The sequence below is a fragment of the Amphiura filiformis genome, chromosome 13 (genome assembly GCF_039555335.1).
Source record: "Amphiura filiformis chromosome 13, Afil_fr2py, whole genome shotgun sequence".
NCBI classification, from domain to species: domain Eukaryota; kingdom Metazoa; phylum Echinodermata; class Ophiuroidea; order Amphilepidida; family Amphiuridae; genus Amphiura; species Amphiura filiformis.
The window spans coordinates 47,286,369-47,310,010 of record NC_092640.1 but is presented as its reverse complement, the minus strand read 5'-3'; the positions used below and the strand labels follow the sequence as shown (position 1 = coordinate 47,310,010).

The 23,642-nt window shown below is 36.0% G+C and overlaps 1 protein-coding gene across 2 annotated transcripts in view; it reads left to right on the top strand.

The window, feature by feature from the left end:
* Positions 1-23,097, top strand: part of LOC140168448 (nucleobindin-2-like) — a 41,615-nt gene extending 18,518 nt beyond the window's left edge. For both annotated transcript variants that reach the window (XM_072191847.1, XM_072191845.1), the window contains exons 7-12: positions 1,520-1,669; positions 4,276-4,365; positions 13,167-13,256; positions 15,860-15,997; positions 17,323-17,556; positions 19,955-23,097. In XM_072191847.1, the coding sequence (XP_072047948.1) occupies positions 1,520-1,669; positions 4,276-4,365; positions 13,167-13,256; positions 15,860-15,997; positions 17,323-17,556; positions 19,955-20,599 (1,347 nt within the window). In that variant the 3' untranslated portion in view covers positions 20,600-23,097. The remainder of the gene's footprint in view (positions 1-1,519; positions 1,670-4,275; positions 4,366-13,166; positions 13,257-15,859; positions 15,998-17,322; positions 17,557-19,954) is intronic.
* The last annotated feature ends 545 nt before the right edge of the window (positions 23,098-23,642 follow it).

Here is a 23,642-nt window from a genome sequence, read left to right as displayed (position 1 = left end):
AGTTGAAATCCATACACCCCCTATGGAAGACATGACTGTAATCTTCTACACAGTGAGTGTGAATTTCAAATAGGGCCACCCATTCAGTGTCGTCTGCTCCAAAATGCTTTATTCCAGTTGAAATCTATACACCCCTAAAAAATATGGAAGACATAACCGTAATCTTCTACACAGGGAGTGTGAATTTTAAAAAGGGCCACCCATTCAGTGTCGTCTGCTCCAAAATTGGTTATTCCAGTTGAAATCCATACACCCCCTATGGAAGTCATGACTGTAATCTTCTACACAGTGAGTGTGAATTTCAAAAAGGGCCACCCATTCAGTGTCGTCTGCTCCAAAATTGGTTATTCCAGTTGAAATCCATACACCCCCTATGGAAGACATGACTGTAATCTTCTACACAGTGAGTGTGAATTTCAAAAAGGGCCACCCATTCAGTGTCGCCTGCTCCAAAAGTGGTTATTCCAGTTGAAATCCATACACCCCCTATGGAAGTCATGACTGTAATCTTCTACACAGGGAGTGTGAATTTTAAAAAGGGCCACCCATTCAGTGTTGTCTGCTCCAAAATGCTTTATTCCAGTTGAAATCTATACACCCCTAAAAAATATGGAAGACATAACCGTAATCTTCTACACAGGGAGTGTGAATTTTAAAAAGGGCCACCCATTCAGTGTCGTCTGCTCCAAAATGGGTTATTCCAGTTGAAATCTATACACCCCCTATGGAAGATATGACTGTAATCTTCTACACAGAGAGTGTGAATTTCAAATAGAGCCACCTGTTCAGTGTCGTCTGCTCCAAAATGGGTTATTCCAGTTGAAATCCATACACCCCCTATGGAAGACATGACTGTAATCTTCTACACAGGGAGTGTGAATTTCAAATAGAGCCACCTGTTCAGTGTCGTCTGTTCCAAAATGCTTTATTCCAGTTGAAATCTATACACCCCCTATGGAAGACATAACCGTAATCTTCCACACAGGGAGTGTGAATTTTAAAAAGGGGCACCCATTCAGTGTCGTCTGCTCCAAAATGCTTTATTCCAGTTGAAATCAAGACACCTCCTATGGAAGACATAACTGTAATCTTCTACACAGGGAGTGTGAATTTCAAATGGGGTAACCTGAACGGGTGACTCTATCTAAATTCTACACCCCCTGTGGGAGATGAAAGTCTTGTCTTCCATAGGGGGTGTATGGATTTCTTCATGTGACATAAAAATAATTAGACTACAATTTACAAAATTCATAGAATTCAAAAATGCGTAAATAAATATGAAAATGCGTATCTTTCTGTAAATGAATTTGAAAATATGTATCTTTCTGCGAAGTGCTAAAGAGTCACTGAAGATAAGGCACCATCACGCTTTTAAGCGTGATGGTTAAAACAAGGTGAACCTGCATTGTGAGCAAGAAAACATGTTTGTGAATAAATGATGACAACTTGACCATTTCAACTTGTTGAAACTGTGCTTAATTTTCTTATAGATAGATAATTATTATGTAATTCTTTTCAGGGAAGCAAAGCACAAATGCAAGAAGTATGGGAGGAGACCGATCACCTAGACCCCAACGATTTCAACCCTAAGACATTCTTTGCTTTACATGATACTAATGGTGATAAGAAACTTGACATGTTTGAATTGGAAGCTCTCTTCATCAAAGAGGTACAGTGTAAACATGTACTTATTAAATTATTTTTGGTAAATCGATTATTAAACAAAATAAAAACACTTAATAATCTAGAATATTAAATTAAAAACTTCCCCTAAATATGTTTGTATAGTCCTAAGGCTGTATAAAATTAATGTTTTGGTTCTCGTCCAGAGGATTTTCATGGATGATGTGGGAAAGAGGTTTTTTTTAACAATGTAAATTTAACATTGTTAGTAGTTTTTGGTCTTTTCCAACATTACTCGAGGAAAGGAGGAGGCCCTTTTTCTTTTTTCAAATGAGATTCTGAGGGATAAATCCCTATAGAGCACCACAAAAAGTCTTGGAAGTGATCCATGTTCTCTAATAAACATATTTAGATGTATAAAGTATTCCAAAATTGCAGCATATTCCAAAATTGTTTGAAAAATCTTGGAACTTGAGGAGGGAGCATTGAGGGGACGAGAACCAAAACATGATTTCTTTTTGGCCTAAAGTTTGATCATTTGTGGGCATTTACAAAATAATACAAATATTTATCAAATTTAAGCTGATTACAAATCTACAATTATTATATATCATTTTCAGAGCATTACAATTTGGGCTATCTCTGAAAAGCTGGACATTTTACTGAAATTTTTATTTTCACAGTATTTGCAATATATATTTTAAACCATCTTTTCAACAAAAGTATATCAGTAGACACTGCATATCAATTTACATTTAGAGTATGGGTTATATACATGCTTTATAGTATGGTATTTGTAAAAAAATCCTTTTGAGTGAACCAGGTATATTACATGTTCAGTGATGTGTCAGGGTAAGTTGTCGGAAGGGAAAAGACAAAAATTAACTACCCTGTGGACATCATTTTGGTCGTGTGTGTTATTTCAATTGTACACTATTGTAGCCCAAATTTATGGTGAAATTTTGTGTTTACCAGGCCAATTTTCAATTTTACACTATTTTTGCCCAAAATAAAGGTAAATTTTTGTGTTTAGGCCACCTTAATTAAATCCAGAGTCTCAAAATCTTGAGTCTCAAAGCTGCCATGCATTAGTAAAAATCCTCTTTGAAACTCGAGAGAAATGCATTTTTTTAAACAAAATAGCGCTGAACAAAAAGGCGAAAATCAAAATCAAAAATTCCTTTTTGATTTGGAAGTTTTCAACACATGGAGGAATTAATTTGTAGCAGTGACTTTATTTGTCTACTATCCCAATTATCTATTGGATACTGCACAAAATGCTTGTCCCAAACCTTGCACTGACACATTAAAAAAAGGGAAGAAATTGTTTAAAATGTTTTAAAAAACGCATTCCGCATTAGGTTTTCAATTTCTCACAAGCTTTGAGTCTCAGGATTTAATTAAGGTGGCCTTACTATTTTATTTTTACACTATTTGGGGGGTTGAAATTTGCTTTTGGGGTGTTGACTTTAGGGGGTTGAAATTTTCTTCTGTGGAGGTTGAGATAGCAAACCAACTCATGGGGGGGTCAACCTCCTAATCCCCTAACCCACACCTTCTCAAAGACCACACTCAAGCTCGGTTCATAGTCCACTTCATGCACACAATTTTTTTGTGGTGATGAATTCGCCAAGGCATTACCGCTCGATAAAAATTACTTCATACTCGAAGTACTTCTCGAGATAAAACATTTATCCCAAGGTAAGTGTTGCTGTTGCGGTTTTAGTGTTGCTGAGCCTCATGTTCAGTGATGATTTTAGTGATTGCCAGGCACACCTTGAAAGTACAGGACCTGTTAGTAAGCCTAATTATGCATGATGTGTGGTTGTGTGTGGGGCATTTCAATATACTTTAAAAGTGTTACCCATAATATTAAACGTAGCTAAAATAAATAAAAAGTTGTGTTGCATTAATGTTTTATTATACACATGCGAAAATGAAGGTTACATTAAAATGCTAGACGCAGCGCGCAGATGCTATAACAAAACAGCGTGAACTTATACCTACCGTCAATATTAAATGTCTGCGTAGTATCTTTGTAGGCATATAGGCCTATATTGTAATCTTTCCTTGTGATAGTATGCAAGTTAGGAAAGTGTTGTACAGTAATTATTAATTTTCTTTATACTTCAAAAGCATTGTCATGGTGGTTGCAATGATGGTTTTACACAGCAATTTTCTTTAGTAGGTTACAGGTTTCTGTGAAAGGACATTGCCTTTACCTTGCCTGCCAAGTAGCCAATCAGAATCTTTTATCGCAGGCTAAAATTTGCCTGAGTTGAACAAAAATTAACGCACGAAGCATTTTTTTATCGCGCAGATCGTAAAATTGCGCCTCAAGGTTTATCGCTGCAAAAAAATTGTGTGGGCGAAGTGAACTATGAACCGGTCATTATACTTTATGAATTAGACATGAGATACACATAATGAATTATTTATCTTTTGTTGGGGGCAATTAGACAAATCTCTGAAAATGTCTTAAACAATATCTAGAATATTTTATTTTCAATATTTTATTCAGTTGCAAGAAATATAACTCATCTTCCATCAAAAAAAAAATACTTATAGTGAATAATAAGTTAAAACATATATCACCATGCCATCCTATCACACATTGTTGTACATATATATACCATGCACAAACATGCACAGGTGGATAAGATCTACAAAGACGCTGATGAAGCCGATCCCGTAGAACTGGCTGAAGAAGTCTCCCGAATGCGCGAACACGTCATGAGAGAGGTAAATAATACAGTGTCTGTGTCGCTGCTAAGTGGGCTGTTCTATTTCAAATCCACACACCCCCTGTGGACGATTTCAGTGCTCATCTCAATTTTGGTTAGTTTGATGTGAAATTTCAGCTGAAAATAGTTGAATTTGAAAAAAATCCAGTTGAATTTGCACAATTTGGCCGAAAATTAGACAATTTTGTGTGGAATTCCCAAATTGTTCACACCTTTTTCACATTTTATGGATGAAACTGGTCGGCTCTGGAATAATTTTTAAACTGTTGAACTTCGGTTGAAATTCCAAAATCTTCCACGGTGGGGTTGCGGTTTTCAAACGGCACAGCCCATTATGTTTATTTGCATGTTTTTTCCTCACGTAGTCGCATATTTCTTGTGTCGTATGTAGGTGGAGAAAATTTACAAAGATACGGATGCGGACCTTGGGAGAAATTTGAAGAGATGTCACGATGCGTGAGCACGTGCTCAGAGAGGTACAAAATGGCTCCTCACATTGCCGTTATTTTTACGTTTGGGTTTTATTTAATTTGATGCATGGCTTGTGCTTGCTAGTCCACATGAGGCTATTCCAGTTGTAATCCATTCACCCCTCTGGAAGACATGCACTAAATCTTCCACACAGGGAGTGTGAATTTCAAATGGATTTCAACTGGAATAGTCCATATTATCACCCTGACTAATGTAGAGCATACCTAGCATGACCCCAACCGCTCTATTGTGCATGAACTTTGACCTCTGTATGTTGCTGACTTGCCAGGAAATGTGAAAACGACTGTCTATTAAAAGAAAATTTGTTAGATTCCTGCTTAGTGGATAGTGTTTCAAAATTTGCCTGTGAAGTGGTTACTTAACCCCCTGGACATTATCTCACAACATTTCTGATTGGTTGATAACTTGAAATGCTCATTTCAATAGCCAATTATGACTAGGCTTTAAACTATTTATGGTCAGACTTGCATTTGCAGATGATCTTATTAATACCCTCCTTGATTGGTTCAAAATTGGACAAAATATTCATTTTAGCCAATCGGCAGATAGTTCACATAGGGTTAACGCGTGGTAGACTTTGTGAAGCGATCATTTTGAACATGGTTCAGGAATTAAAAGTGTGATCCAGTTGACATAGTGATAATGGGATTACACATAACCCTTCACTAGCGAATGCTCTGCTGCAATGGTGTAGCAGCTCTGTGGGACATCTTGCCCCCGTTTGGGATCCTTGCCGCCATGGTATATTTTAGATTTTACGCTATAAACCTGCTGCCCATTTTGGTCAACTTTTGCCCCCTTTAAAGTTAACTTACGTGTTTGTGGGGACAAGGGGTAGTCTACTTTTTGGATATTCTAATCATATTAGAGCTTCTAGATATAACAAACTGAGGACTTTGTATTCCATATGCAGTGCCTCAGAGATGCATCATGATGTTGTTTTTTCTGATCTTATTTCTTATGCCTTAGCCTTTTGCCAAACTACCAAGATATTCCAGTTGAAATACATAGACCCTCCTATGGAAGACATGACTTTAATCCCCCACAAAGGGGGTGTGGATTTCAAATGGAGTCGCCCATTTAGGTAACCCCATCTGAAATTCATAGTCGCTGTGTGGAAGGTCATGTGTTCTTTAGGGGTGTATGGATTTCAACTGGAATAGCCCAATGCCAGTAGTCTGTTGTAGTTCATTGTTTGTCTTCTATATACTGAACATGTTTAAAACAAAATTACCAACAGGTTACATAGGAGGTTTTGCTTTAAACATGTTCAGGGGCCAATGCCATAGGAGGTTTTTCCTGCCCAATGACGATACCTTTTCTTGCCAAGACTGCATGCTTGGTCAGTTGCGAAGTTTATTTAGTCAAAAATACCCACACTTGGGCAGCATATGGGGATATATGATAAATCTCCCATCTCTCCCGTGAATACACCTATGCTGATCTCCCACTTTCATTTCAAACCATATTGTAACATTTCCATAAGAAATAGAATTATATTGTTTTCATAAAATGTTAGTTTTCCCTGTCAGTTATGTGCTCTTTTAATTTTTGTCCATACAGATGAGGCAATACAAAGAAAATTAGTAAACATCTCAAAAAAAGTAACTAACCCCCTTAAATAATGGCCATTATTCAAAAAGGGCCTATTGTATTACAAATCTGTAAAATGTGCTGGAAGCAGAATTTATTTCTGCGCATTTTGACACCTCATTTGATAGGATAGCTCAGAAAACAATAAAACACAGGTCAATTTAATGTAGTGAGGTCCAGATTTGAAAGTTGCACTTAAATGCAAATTTTTACAATACAAAAACACCTGGATATCATTACACAGATTTCCTTCCATTAAACCTAATGCAAAATCAATAGAATTTACTGCAACTTTCAAATCTTGGGCTACAATTGTACATTGATGTACGCTGTGACGTCAATATTTAGTCAATTGCTGCAAATGAGGTGTCAAAATGTGCAGAAATAAATTCTGCTTCCAAGGCAATTTTCAAATTTGTAATACAATCACCTATTTTTGAATAATGGTCATTATTTAAGGTGGGTTAGTTACTTTTTTTGAGATGTTTATATAATACCAGTGCATATATGTGACATGATCAAGGGAATGAGTCACATGTCGACCCTGGTCGAAAATGAGTTTTACATAGGTTTCTAAAGAGAACATTTAGAGCTTTCATAAACTGAAAACCCCATGTTGATAATGATTTTCTTTGCAAAGTTACATCAATTTATCAATCGCTGAAAACAATATAAAACAAAAGAATTTTAACACTTTCTTTGCCAATATCTCAAAATCAATATTAGCGACATCCGACTCATTCCCCTTGATCGTGTCACATATGTGAGCCACTCCTTCGAACGCAAGTCGGGTCAGTTCTGTGATATGTCACGACCGCCCGCACGTCATACTGTGTTATGAACACAGCATGAGCTTTCGACAAATATTTCCAAAATAAAGCGCCTTGTTCAGACGGTTTATTCAAAATCTGGGGTTTTGACAAAACTACAACACCTAAGGCCTTTTTGAAGGGTATGTTAGTTTACTAAATACATTACAAACACGTAAAAGGCAGAATTCTGAAAAAAATGGAGGACGACCTCTTCAGGAGATGTTACAATATTTATGGCTTACGCTGCAAACTCTGTGCATTGGGCTATTCCATTTAAATTTCACACTCCCCCTGTGGAAGATTTAGCTAAAGTCTACCACAGAGGGAGTATGAATTTTGAATAGAATACACAATTGGATAACTTCAATTTGAAATACTCACTCCAGTTGTGGAAGATATAGGTAAAGCCATGATACAGGGGGAGTATGGGTTTCAAAATGATTAACTCTGACCAATTACATTAGAAAAACATACTCCCTCTGTGGAAGATATTTCCAAAATCTTCCACAGGGGTATTGTGGATTTCAACTGAATAGCCCATTGCATGTTGCCCACGTTATGTTCACTTCATTGCACTCCATATGTTGCATTTGCACATGCATTTTGTTTGATTTATTGTTTCATGTGCATGAAAGTAACCAAAACAAGTTGATAATCATGTCTTTATTTTCATTGCAAAGCTATTTGTGACTAACATGTCCAGACATTGTATTTTTCAAGATTGTGCTAGCTAGTGGCCAAAGATATTTTCGGAAAATATCAAAAGCTATATTTTAAAAACCACTGAATCAATCAATATTTGTTTGTGCTCAGTTTAGTGCATTTTTCATGCTGATTCATTATCATGTGATCATGAAAAATCAGTCGGAAGTCGGATATATTGATTTTCAGATATACTGTAGCCAAACAAAGACAATAATTTCTTTCGTTGCATATTGTTTTGGAAACACTTCTTGTTCATATCTTTGGAATTAAATGTTTGATTTCAATGAGGTTTTCTTCAATATGTTGCTTAAATTCTTTATACATCCGTGTAAAAAATGAATATTGAATTTGCCCGACTTCAGACTGATTTTGCTTATCACACCACATATGATCATAAAAATGTACAATTGTGATATTTTTGAATTTCTAAAGAAAATTTGGAACTTATCATCTGCATTATAATGATGCTGTGAAAGGAAAGTTCATAAAGCACCTTGTTTTTGAAATCATACACATGTACTTAAGGGATCTGGAATGAGCGTTTCGACAGTATTTTTGTGGGACATGAGAGCACATCAGATATACCAATTGCATTCTGAATAATGAAGCATGTCTTTCTGATATCAAATAATTTTCATTTTTGAAATTCACGATATAATACAAGTTTTATGACAAATTATTAAAATTTGATATTTTTCAAATTTTTGATATATAACAGTCCTCGAAATAAATTTTATAAATCTAATGATATATTTAAAGTGTATGTAGCTGGGAGAAAAAGCCGACGATCAATTGAAAATTTTGACGTTTTATATGGAAGATATGGATTTTTTTCCCAAAAAGACCTATTTTTTTTGGTGTTTTGGGAAAAAAATCCATATCTTCAATACGAAAGGTCAAAATTTTCAATTGATCGTCGGCTTTTCATCCCACCTACATACACTTTAAGTATAAATCATCATTTATAAAGTTTACTTCAAGTACTGTTAAATATCAAAATATCAATTTTAATGATTTGCCATAAAATGTGTATTACATTGTAATTTCAAAAATCAAAATTATTTGATATCAGAAGGACATTCTTTGTATTCAGAATGCAATTCGATATGTCTGATATGCTCTAATGTCCTACAATAAATACTGTCCAAACGTTCATTCCCCTCCCCTTAACAATGTCAAATTTAGTAATTAGAGGGGGTCACATACTGAATAGCTCTCGCATATGTTAACTTTTTATTATATCACTCAAATTGGCTAGACTGCAAAATATTTCAGGTACCAGTTCACTCCTGTATATCCTAAACAAAGACAAATATGTCAAAATTAAAACCATCAGCCATTACCCTTACCCTTCGGCTCTGATTTAAGCCCTCATTTGTTCAATTTGGGTCATGATTAAAGAAACAGTGATCCAAAATCCAAGGAAGGAACAAAATCAAAAGTTGCACTTTAAAGCATATAGTGCTAGTTCTCATCTTCAAGCTTTGTGTACAAATTAATAGGGCATCAAGTAGAATTTGCATTTTCCTTGGCATTTTGGATCACTGTGTCTTTATTTCTGCAGATTTCAATGAATGAGGTCTTGAATCTGAGCTAAAAGATGCAGTTATTGGCTGCTGATTTTGATTTTGACACATATTTGTCTTTGTTTAGGACAAACAGCCTGGGTGAAATAACTGGTACCTTAATTCTTTTGCTGTCTGTAAAATTGATGATCGTCTGGTTGTATAGCCTCGAAATTTCTGATAATCTCTTCAATATGAGTGTAGAATTCAGGATTTGTCCTTTTGATGCAATTCTTACGGGAACTGGAATGAGCGTTTTGAGCGTTTCGACAGCATTTTTTGTGGGACATTGAGAGCACATCAGATGTATCGAATTGCATTCTGAATACGAAGAATGTCTTTCTGATATCAAATCATTTTCATTTTATGAAATTCACGATATAATACAAATTTTATGACAAATTATAAAAATTTGTTATTTTTCACATTTTGGAGATATAACAGTCCTTGAAGTAAATTTTATAAATTTATTGATATAGTCTTAAGGTAGGAGCATCGGATAATAGGCCTATGCAGGAAAATAGTCACTATTTCAAATCAGAATTATGTATCCATTTCAAATATATAACCAATTGAAGATAAGTCTTTACTCCACTGATTTTTAATGTTTCATGAAAATTGAAACAATTCTTATGTTTTTTTTTATTTTTTGAAAATTTCCTAATTTTTTCTACAAATAATTATTGCTAGCCTAGCGGGAATGTGATATGGTTTCCATAGTTTGTGGGGTGGTTAATAAGCCTAATATCTAAATTCTGTCGCCAGATTTTTTTGATAAAGTGTTAATTTTTTGAGAAAAATCATTTTTTCTATTTTTAAATTAGGGAAATCTAGAAACACCAATAACTTAAAATAGAAACACTTTATTAAAAAAAGCTGGCGAGAAAAGTTTCTAAGTTTAATAACCTTTCATATGACACCTTGTTTGTTAAAATTGGCCCTATGGTTAGCTCAGACAATAATTATGAAATTGGGTCATTCAGTGTTTCTAGATCAAATCAAAAAATTTGAGCAAGTACTAACATTACCTTCAAATATCCCCTATATTACTGACCAATATATTGGAAAAAAGTCACTAATATTATTTGGTAACATTTTTGTAATAAAAAGATCCAAAAAGCAGTTCTATAAATGGGATAGAAAGGAGAAAAAATAATATTTAAACATAGTATCCATTTTCAAACTTTTACCAATTTTAGTGAACAAGGCTTAATGTCAAAACCACTTTATGTACAAAGTCAATAGGGTTTTCTAATGATAAAAAATGGCATAACTCAAAAACGCTTTGTTGGCAAAAATTAAAACTTGGCAGGCAAGTTTATCTCACCCAACTACACATCCTGTATCATTTTAAACCAAATCTGTGCATGACACCGTAGCCGATGTTTCTACCTTAAAGTGTATGTAGGTGGGATGAAAAGCCGACGATCAATTGAAAATTTTGACCTTTCATATTGATGATATGGCTTTTTTCCCAAAAAGACCTAATTTTTTTTTTTTTTTTTTTTTTTATATCCATATCTTCAATACGAAAGGTCAAAATTTTCTTCAATTGATCGTCGACTTTTCATCCCACCTACATACACTTTAGGAAGAAATCATCAGATTTATAAAGTTTACTTCGAGTACTGTTAAATATCAAAAATATCAATTTTTAATGATTTGCCATAAAATGTGTGTTACATTGCGAATTTCAAAAATCAAAATTATTTGATATCAGAAGGCCATTCTTCGTATTCAGAATGCAATTCGATATGTCTGATGTGCTCTAATGTCCCACAATAAATACTGTCCAAACGCTCATCCCCTTCCCTTAATGCATCTTGTATACTTGTTTTGGATACTTACTACCATTATAAGTCATTTTGTTTAAATCGCATGTTTTATTTTTCCTTCTGTTATGTATATTATCATTTCTTTCACTTTATTTTGCATTTATTGTTTAAATCGCATGTTTTTTCCTCCTGTTGTGTACATTATTGTTAATTTCACTTTAACTTTCATTTATTGCTAATTGCTTAATGTGTTGTTTTGTTGTTGTTGTTTTTATGTTGATATCTCAAAATTATACTGACACCTTTTGCTTGAGACTTTTGGCTATTTTGGGCTTTTCCAGTTGAAATCCATGTTACTCCCATTGGGGTTACCTGAATAGGTTAACTCCATTTAAATTTCATTTCGTGTGAAAGATTAATGTCATGTCTTCCACAGGGGTGGATTTCAACTGGAATAGCCCAATAAGCAGGTAGGTAGGTATTCTTGATAATGTAACTCTGATATGAAAATTCAAAAGGTTGGTTTTATACATGAAGTTGGTGTACAGACCATGGTAGATTTGTCGAAAAACACCCAAAAATGGATGGAGAGCGACCATTTTGATACAGCTTGTACCCATATGCAGTTACAGGGAAGGAACAATTTGTGATGCATAGTGTGCAGTTATAGACTTTAGTCTCGTGTAATGAGGAATTATTGTGTACTTGTTGAGTTAAGCAAGTCAAAGTGAACCTATTATACTAGGATCAGCTCGAAATCGACAAGAATTATTCAGTTTTTGTTACTGTGTGAGTCAATCAAGTCCCAACTTACGGCCGCATAACTTCACAAAAGCACTTGTCTGTGTGTACGCCATTCTATATCAATCTGTGATGTTATGAGTCCCGCTTATTTTGAGCTGATCAGAGTATACAATCTCAGTCAAAAGTAGTTGGAACACTTGTGTAAAAACAGGACTGTTTTAAGCTGTATTTCCATTGTACTTGACATGTTAAAATTTCACTATTTTTTGGTGTGAAGTCTGAACCCTTTCTACTACTACAATCCTCCCCCGGCCCCACCAATCGGTGGTGGATGTCTCTAGAAGTACATGACCAAAAAAAGTCCTAGGGGTGCATGATCAACAACTGCCAACATTCAACAGGGGAGAAGTACCCATGTCAAAGTGTTTTGTGCGGGATAGTAACTTTGGTGTGCATAACTGACAAGCATGTCTAAGAATGCATCTTGAATGTCATTTGCCTACAAACATGTATCTAACACTGGGCTATTCCAGTTGAAATCCATACACCCCCTATGGAAGACATGACATTAAACTTCCACACAGGTAGAGTGAATTTCAAATCGGGTTACCTGAATGGGTGCTTCCATTTGTAATCTACATCACCTGTGTGGGAGAATAAGGTCATGTCTTCCATAGGGGTTATTGATTTCCAGAATAGCACACTGTGGATGTAGTGGTGCTATGTGAAAGCCTATATACATAAATATATGTGTGTGTCACAGTTAAAGTGGTGCAGATAGCACACCAATAGGCATACATGTAGTCTATGTGTTTTATTTGTACTGCGAATTCTTGCATCTTCATGAGTGCCAACCATTCTATCGTATGTGTCTAACAAGTTACTCGCAGCATTGCATGCCAATGCATTTACAGGAAAGATGCCAAGACTGTGTAAAAAATATGCGGTAATAGGTGCAGAGGGTTTAGTCTCTCATATCACACTTCATGGAATGAGTGGCCTTCATTAACAGATGATGCTGGACTTTGCTTGTCAGTGCCCTGTCTGTTTATTATTAGTCTATAGTGTATATGTATTGGCTGATCTTTGCATTATTTGTTTGTTTTTCTTCAGATTGATCTTGATGGGGATAAGATGGTTAGCCGTGATGAGTTCATGAAAGCAGCAGATCAAGCACAGTTTGAAAATGATGATGGTTGGAAGGTGAGTATATGACCCCGTTTACACAGAGAGGAGTCGTATTCAATGGCGCCGGCGACATCAAATGCAAATTGGGATAGCTCCACTGCCAGGTGTCATAGTTTAAAAATAATGCAAAAATTGTCAAATTTTGAAGATAGGGCCATTTCGCATCAATAAGTTTGTGTTTTGACTAGAAGTGTAAAACTTCAATCATATACCCACTTTTGCCCCATATTTAGTGATGAAAGAAAATGAACACCATCTTTAGGCTGACTCAGCTGTGATGCATTTCAGCTTTATGTGAGAATATGGGATATTCTAAGGGATCATGTCACTAAATGCACGTTAATCATTGTGCAATTCATTGGACAATATTGCACAATGCCTGTATGCACTGATTGAAATATCATCGTGCAGTTGGCTTTGTATCAACTTCACTGTAGCCTGCAATTATCTGGCCCATTATGGTCCTTTTCCCAAAGGTAATCTGGAGTTGGAAGTAGGAGTTGACCTTGTGCTTAACCTTCCCTATAAAAATATATTCCCAGTGCACATTCTCAGATTTGGCTGCCAAAGTCCAAACAGTTTGCCTATGTTTTACAATATAGGGTCTATGGTTTTACCACAGGATATGATATAATGTTATTATAATTTTTGTTAGTTTGTTACAAAATACAAACTGTGTTAATTATCTTTTTTATGCATTATATTATCCCACCTAAATAGATTTTTTTTTTTGAGTTATGCATTCCTTATTATAGGTATTGCACTTAGATATTTACTGTATCTTCTTTATATTATAATAGCAATGCATTCATTAACATGAATTTGAGAATGATGAAAATTGTCTTTAAAAAAACATAAACAAGGGACATCCACTCTTCGAAGGTAAGACGATAGTATGTTTAATTATGTATCAAAAAAGTATTAGTTCTTTAAAGTCAAGAGACAGCATTTAAAGTGTTAAATCACAATTATATAGCCACATTAATACAGGCATTGAAACACTTTCCATTACCATTTTTAAGAAATCTGTCTTCTATTTTGATTAATATTTCATTTCAAATATTGACGGCTAACTCACAGTTCCCATGAATTATCAGTTACGATTGGAATGAGAATAAGAAGTAAAGTATGATTCTTGTTTACCGAACTTCAACATTGACAGATATTAAAACCATTGCAAAACAGAAGAAGAATAACACAAAATGCATAAAATATAAAGTAACAATTTCCTAAATATAAAATAGGACAAGGTCTATTGTACATTATAGTGAGCTGTGCAAAAATTTGAATGCCAAATTGAGATATTATCCACCCAATTAAAAATAACATGGGTCCATAAAACTATAGTTCTATATTTTATAGGCTCCTATTAAACACTTATGGGTCACAAAATGCTCAAATTATTGCTTGATGGTAATCATTCAAGATCAATATTTAGGGATATGTAGAACATTTGGAAAGAAAATCATGTTCATACTATCTTACAATGTATCCATGTGTAAAATAAAAATACATGTTTTAAAGCATTACAATTAATGAATGTGTATGTTTTCTGGTTTATAGTAGAAGCATATTCACGTAAAAATATAATAATTTGGCTTTGCAGAAGAAAATTCTGAGAATGACAACATCATCACATACATGTGTCAAATATCACTGGCTTGTGTTGCACTGACTGTGAACTCCCTGAGGTAATTACTGCGCTATTAGGAGGGAGACCAGTTCAAAGTCATTTATAGGTCAACCTCCTCCTGTGTGCCAGTGCTATACAGCAATTTCCAGTATAGATGTTAATGTCATCGTGCAATTAGCATTGTCCCATTGTGCAATTTTGCACTATAATCAGCAAAATTGCACACAGAAACTGCGTGCATTTAGTGACATGATCCCTAATTGAAATCCATACACCCCCTATGGAAGACATGATCTTAATCTTTTATAAAGTGAGTGTGCATTTCAAATAGGTTACTCTATTTGAAATCTGCACCCCCTGTGTATGAGATTAATGTCATGTCTTCCATGGAGGGTGTATGGATTTCAACTAGAATAGCCCATTTGCAAACATATGATGAAATTCCATTCCTCAGTATAAATGACCATACAGGAATGTGACGCAAATATGGAGCCCAATTTTTGGTATAAAAATTGGTCATTTTGCTCAATTTTATCAAAATACCTCCAACTGGTTCCCAATTTTTGTACAAATTACGCAAAATTGTGTTAAATTTGCCTAGAGTATAAAAATGGGTCCAACTTTAATGGAAAATTGGTGTAAATGTTGATCCACTTTCAGATTCTCAGAGGCACATTCCTTCCCAATGTAAACTTGAGTCCCTGATGTATCGAGGTTGTGCATAAATATGGAGGACTACTCAAATGCATTGAACAAAAGCATGATTGCAATCTACCGCGACAGTTTGTCTCACACACATAACAAATGCACTATGATCAAATAGGTTCATGACAACATTTGATTGAATGGACTGCACTGCGCCATGACTACGGTGAAGGACACCGGTTCAAATCCTTTAGCCAATCGATTAAAGCATACAGGGCCTATATGCCTTTGCATTGTGCACTATAAATCACTGCTCTTTTTGTTTTTTCTTTTTTCCAAGGATATTAACCAAGATGAACAGTTCACAGAGGAAGAGCTACAAGAATACAATAGAATGGTACAAGAAAGATTAGAAAGAAAGAAGATTAGAATGCAAGAAGAACACGATAGATTTGTGAAGGAACAGAATATCAACATGGTGAGTTATGGATAAGATCATGCATATGTTAGGATGTGGTGAAAGGTAAAGCCATGGAAACTGCCATTACCATGCCATCACATATCCAGGCCTGGTAAGTTATGGATATGAGTCATATTAGGATGGGATATAATTTGGTTCACCTCAAGTTTGGTAGTGACGTATGTGCGTTTTTTGCTCACCGCTGTATCAAATCGTATAGTTAAAAGCGCTGAGTATACACGCACGCGTACAGAGGCTGTTTGTTGGCACGCTTGCGCCGCAACCGCGAATAAGCATTGACGTCACTACCGAACTTGAGGTGAACCAAATTATAGTCAAGTTAACAGTAGATTAAGCATGAACTAAAGAGATGCAGACAATCCACAAACAGCCTAAGTCACTGTGCTTTGTATGCTGTGAATTCTCGCATATTCATGGGCCAATAGTTTGATTGTGTGTATCTAACAATCACGGTAGCGTGGGGTGCTACTGCTATGCGATAGAGCATTGTGTGTCTTCCGTTTACTCGAAAAAGGCTGTACAAATGTGCGGTATAGCAGTTTCATCTGTTACACTTCATGGAACAATCAGCGCCCATTATCGGGTGATGCTAAGACTTTTGGCTTTGATTTTAACATAAGGTGTGGAGTCTTTTAAATGGATGAAAATTTGCAAAATTATGCGCATACATTTTTCTTCCTTTAAAATATTTTTCTGGTCCAAATTCTAAGTGGCCTGATTTGAACCAACCTGACTTATATGTTCCCCCGACTGGTAAATATATGACGGATATTTCCTTATTTCCTTTCTTTCTCCTTTTCCCATAAAATGGAAGTATAATTTCTTACTTTAACTGATATTTCACATAAAGTAATAAAATTTTGGTTATAATGTGCAATCTTGTGACAAAATGTCAAGAGCTTATTTAGTGCAACAAAGAACTATCTACAAATTGGGCATTTCGAGATATGAGCAAAAACGTCTGCACAGATAGCCCAGATTCAGATAACCCTTTGTTGCTCTAAACTCCAGAGACACCCTGCATAGCATGTATACACAAACTCTATGGAAGCTTTGCAGCTTTGTTGCACTAAACAAAATGGCACTTTTGCTCAGGAAGTCTGATTTTGAAATCAATGTAATTTAAATACATATTTCAATGCAGATTACCCTTTGTGTCCAGAATATTCCCACTGTTCTCAGGATTATTTTGGTACCAAAACCTCAATGCAGATAACCCTTGCACTAAACCCTCCTCTGTGTTGTTTTTGGGCAAGAATTCCAGCATTTGCTCGCCCTATTCCTTTTTAAAGGAATTTTTATTTATGTTTTCTTCCCACCAGCCTAACAGTGTACAAATGAATCAACAGCAGCAGCAATTCAACCAACAGCAGCAAGGTCAAGATCCTAAACTCAGAGTTAATCAACCGCCAATCAACAACCAAGTGCCTGTCAATCAAGGTCAAGTCCCTGCCCAGCAAGCCGGTCAGCCAATCCAACAAGGCCAACCACCTGTCAATCAAGCTGGTGGACAGGTTCCGCCCCAGCAACAAGCTGGTGGGCAGCCTGTACAGCAGGTAATGCCTTGATAACTGTTTTAGTAAGAGATGTAACTTCATGCAGGAATTCCAGTTTTGGCCATAAATAAAAATAAATTCTGGATTCATTAAAAAAAAAGTTTTTAATAAATCTGGAATTTTTATTTGTATTTGTTTTAAAAACATTTCTAGAATTGGGTTTTTGGGGGGAGGGGTGATACTCTATGACCTGTTCCCCAGATTAGTTCCCATAAATGTTTGTTGCCGACTGCCGTGCACAAGCTCTCAGCAGTTTTCAGTAACAGGGTTGTCAAAGCTGCGATTTGGTTGCCCATTTGGGTGACTTTTGACGATTTTCCCGCCACTTATGTCAATTTCAAGTCCCATAGAAAGCAATGGTTAAGAAAAAACTTCGGGTGACTTTTCGACATTGGTACCTGCGACTTTCAGTAGTGCAGTGCCCCATAGATCTGAATGGTTAAGGGGAAAATTGGGCGACTTTTCGACATTGGTGCCCGTGAGTTCTGGTAGTTTTCAGTCCCACAGAAATGGTTAAGAGAAAAATAGGGCGACTTATGGATGATATGACCCGCTATTTGGCCTGATATTATTGAATATTTTTTGGCAACCCTGCTCAGTAGTGCAAAAGGACCTTTTTGGTAAATCCCATAATTCCTTGCGGTTAGACCCGAGATGTTGCCATTTGACGTCACACCCATGTGCAGATCGTTAGTGAACATCATCACTGTGCATTGCAAGTCGGCATGATGTCAAATGATGACTTCTCATGTCTAACTGCAAGGAATTATGGGATTTACCAAAAAGGTCAATTAGGTGCTAGTTTTAATTTTATGCCAGTGGATTAATGATGTGTTAAAATTACTAGTGAACTATTATATTATTATAGTGTTATTAGCTACTCAGAAATATGCAAGGGGGAAAAAGAACCATGCATCACACAGAACATTTGTGCATGTTACTCAGAAATATTTGTAGAAATTAATGTATTATTGGGTTAACAAATTGTATTTATTTAATATTAAAATGGAATCAATACCATACCTAGCTTGGCTCATTAACAGTCTGGGAAAATGATCAAATTCAGTATTGTTTTATGTTGAGATCTTGCCAAGTATTCTGTTTTGTACACTGATTCTCTCATTGAATCTATACCCTATTCCAGACAAATACAGCACTCATTTTTTGAATAAAAAAAAACATCCTGTTTTGCCAAATGAAACATAGCTAAATCCTAATCGTTTAGTTAGTTCTAACTGGCAATAAAAGTCAAATTTTAATATTAGGACAATTTGAGGGGCAATGGGCCAAAAAATATGCAATTTTGCATGTTTTCTTACAATTGTAGTCACAAAGTTCTAAGATTCAAAATCTTGATTATAGGCAAAGAGTGAGCTCATAATTTTAATATTTTATGTTATTTTTGATAATTGGTTATGGAAAATATTAGAAAATGTATTTTCCGAAAGCTAAAATACATAACTTGAAATTAGTCTTTGTACAAGTCACAGCACGTCAAAAACACCCTAAAAACGCATATTTTTGGCCCTTATCTCCAAAAATTGACCAAACGTTAAAATTGACTTTTTATAAATTGCCAGTTAGGATTTAGCTGCGTTTCATTTACCAAAACAGGATGATATTTTTTTTATTCAAAAAAATTAGTGCTGTATTTTTCTGGAATTATTAGGGGAATCGTCTGTGATACATGTACCTGTGTTTATAATAATTATTTAGTTACGATGATTTAAAAATGTCTTCATGTAATTGTTCAGAGTTATTTGCTGTGTGAGGTATGTGCAATTGTATTTGAGCTGCCCTATGTACATTTTACAATTCCTGCATTCTATATTATACGAATCTAAGATTATAGCTCCTGGCAGCTATTCCTAATACATTTGGTAGTATTCCTATTTCCTAATACATTTGGGTGTATTTCTTATACATTTGGGTGTATTCCTAATATATTTGGGTGTATTCCTAATACATTTGGGTGTATTCCTAATATATTTATGGGTGTATTCCTTTATATATTTGGGTGTATTCCTAATATATTTATGGGTGTATTCCTAATATAGTTGGGTGTATTCCGGACACACATGGGTGTATTCCTACTATTATCCATACCTCATATCACTTGCACACATCAGGTTTTCTAATGGGCTGTTCACATGGTTCAGGGCTCTGGTATGAACGTTTTGATTGGTCACTCAGATGGTTTTATGATATAGTGCACCAATCAGGGACGCTGTAAGATTGGCAGAAGTGTCCATGTGGTTAATATGGCATCAATATTGTTCCTCTTGATTGTATTTATTTCATTTCCATTGTTTTGTTAAGTTGGTTTTTTACTTAGCTATATTTTTTTTTTCAAATTAATTTTAAATATTTTGTTGTTTTGTTTTTATTGGCATCACAGGGTCAACGTGGAGCTGTTCCTCCGAACGTGGCACAGAATCAGCAGCAGCAGCAGCAGCAATTAAATCAACAACTTAATCAGCAACAGCAAATAAATTTACAACAACAGCAACAACAAAAAATTAATCAACAGCAGCAACAACTTAATCAACAGCAAAATATAAATGTACAGCAAGGACAACCTAAACCCCCTGCACAGGCCCAAGGTCAACCAGTCCAACATGTAATTCAGGGTGGACAACCAGCACAACCGCCTCAGGGAGGGGCCCAAGTTAAACCAGTGCAGAATGTTATACAGGGTGGACAAGCACCACCGGCACAGGGAGGGGCCCAAGGCAAACCAGTCCAAAATGTTATCCAGGGTGGCCAACAACCACCGGCACAACCACCTCAGGGAGGGGGTCAACCAGTCCAAAATGTTATCCAGGGTGGGCAACCACCAGCACAGCCACCTCAGGGAGGGGGTCAACCAGTCCAAAATGTTATCCAGGGTGGGCAACCACCAGCACAGCCACCTCAGGGAGGGGGTCAACCAGTCCAAAATGTTATCCAGGGTGGGCAACCACCAGCACAGCCTCCTCAGGGTGGGGTCCAAGGTCAACCCCCAGCACAACCTGGCCAGGGTGCTAATCCACCGGGTCAATAATGATCAGTGGCGTAGGTTTAGCTTATTTTATTATGGCATTTTTTTATGGAGAATATTTTTATTACTACGTGGTTTCAACAGGATTATGCAATAAATACTGGGCTATTCCAGATGAATTTCTTACTCCCCCCCCCCTTTGGAAGGCACATGAAAAAAGTATAATTCCTGTTGAATTGAGAGTAGACCTTGAATTCTGGCTGGCATTTTTAGCATATATTCCGGCTGGATGGTATGGAAAGATGCAGACATTTTTTTGTGAAATTACGGCTATGTAAAGTTTTGAAAAGCTTCATAAAGTAGCAGTGAATCTTTTTTTTTTAAATAACAACAAAATACTGAAATTCTAGCAGCTAAATCTTTGAATCATTTAAATGTGAATTGTGGCTGATCATTTTACCCCTGTGTCTTCCAATGGGGGATTTATCTTGATTAATCCAGTTTTAAGAGCACTGAGTTGACTTTAAGCATTTGTAGGTTATTGGCAGAAATTTTGGTATATATATTCATAAAGATCCACAAAACAAAGATTTCTTGCACTTGGGCAGTGAGTATGTGCATGCATGATGGGGTTGCCATCTAGAGATTAATGAAGATAAAAACAGTTGTCTGACATTTTACCATGTTAGGGTACCCTTTTACCATATTTATTTAGGGCATCCGTTTACCGCATTAGGGCACCCTTTACCAAATTAGGGCATGCTTTTACCATATTAGGACACTCATTTACCATATTAGGGCGGATCAAGTCCAACTGCTTAATATTCTTGCACTATGCTTTGGTGGTTTGTCTAGCTGTACTCTGCTCTGATTTCCAGTTGAAATCCATATACCCCTATGGAAAACATGACCTTAATCTCCTACACAGGAAAGTGAATTTCAAATGGGTTACCTGAATTGGGTGACTCCATTTGACATCTACACCTTCTGTGTAGGAGAGCAAGGTCATGTATTCCATAGGGGGTGTATGGATTTCAACTGGATTAGCGCACTGGATGCCTCAGTTCAAACTCAAAAACTTTTTTAAAAAATATGTGTGTGGGGTTTTTCAAGAAATTAGTGGCTTTTGTTGTAAGTATTAGCAAATCAGCTGTAAAACTAGAGCTTTCACTGTCACTAATACAAACCATTTCACATTACTAACCACAACAAATGAGGGGTTGATGCATTAATAGCTGCCTTGGCAATTTCTGCATTTTATATTGTGTACTAAAAGTATGACACCTGGTAGCTATTGCAGATAGGCATTCTTTGCATTAACCCCTCAAAATACTAGCATAGATCTCCATCTCATGTATCAAACAGTAACACATAACATCAAAAAACAATTCACAAAATGGTTTCAGTGATATGAAATGGCCAACAAGATGTCAATATCACTGAAAGCCTTATAGACGAATCCAATTTCACATATTCCTACACCTCAATGGCAGCCATAGCTGGGTCCCCGTCGGCTCCATCTCACCTAAAATGTGAAATGAGCCTTGGCGGGGATTTTAAACTGCATTCTGTCACCCGTGTTGCACATAGACAATAGAATGATGACACTTTACAACACAAAAGAATCTAACCTCAAATTTTAAGCGGATTTAATCCACCCAATTGGGCAGTCACAACACCAGTTTGGTGCTGCGGGGACCCAGTAATGGCTGACCAAATCCTGAACATGACTTGGCTTGTTGGATTAGTCTATACTAGCTAGCTACCATATACTCCCAACTCATCAACTCATTAACAATTAGGCTATACCAGTTGGAACCCATACACCCCCTATAGAAGACATGACCGTAATCTTCAACACTTGGATGTAGATTTCACCCATTCTGGTATTAACCCCATTTGAAATTTACACTCCCTGTGTGGAAGATAAAGGTCATGTCTTCTATAAGGGGTGTATGGATTTCAACTGGAATAGCCCTTTGTCACAAGCTGCTCCAGGCTGCTGTCTTACTAAATTTCCCCTCCTATACTAACTCTCATTCTTTCTCATTTCAGCTTTGCTTAGATTTTACTAACTATTCCTTGAAACTTTTTAGATCTTTGATGATGGTGAAGTCACATTCTTTATAAGCTGTAGTTTTCGCATTCTGTCATTTTTGCAAGAATGTTTTCTTTAATTTGAGATATCAGTGAGGCAAATAATGTGAGGCACACTAAAACCGATAGAGGATACAGATTCAAAAGTTGCACAACTATAAGTTTGTGCACATGACAATAAATAGCATATTCAATCATGGCAAGTGCCACAGACAATATGGGACTTGCTCCAGCAAACGTTGACCATGTTGGTGGTAAGTGAAAATTGATGATGTAAACAAACCAATAGAGTTGCAACTTTTGAAATTTCAACAATCCATAGCTGCCAGGTGTTATATCTTAAGATTTGTACAATATAGAATGCAGGAATTTCTAACCCCATGAGAACTACCTGCCGATTGGTCAAAAATAAGTTTTCATTATCAATTGGACCAATCAGCAACATTGTTAGAATAATTTCACCATGCACCCAACTTGGTACGAATTATTTGCAAAGCTCCATTCGATTGGTGATTAAAATGAAGATATCATGCAATTGACCAATCGGAGGTAATGTTAGATCGGCAGGTAGTGCTCAGGGGGTTAAAATGTACATAGGGCAGCTCAACATTTTGCATTATTTTCATAATTTTAACAAGATTTCTCTCTGTACAGAAAGAACATTGCATTTTGTATTGCATTTTCAGTATTTTTTGTTAATTGACTGATAATCCAGAATGTTTAATTATAAGTATATGACACATATCATTAATTGTTATACCAATATTTGTTTTATTAACTGCCCATGCCCTTATAAGTGCCCAACCAGTGACTTTACAACAAGCAAACTATGATATTGGTTAGCAGCCCATGCAAATCTGAATCATGGTCTTAAACATGACACACTGATGATGATGGATGAATATTTCAGGCCTTTTTTACGTATTGTAGGCCTAAACAATGTAAAAAAAAGCGCCCCACCCAAAATGACTTCAATAAGCACCCTGGGTGGTTAATGGAACAAATTCGT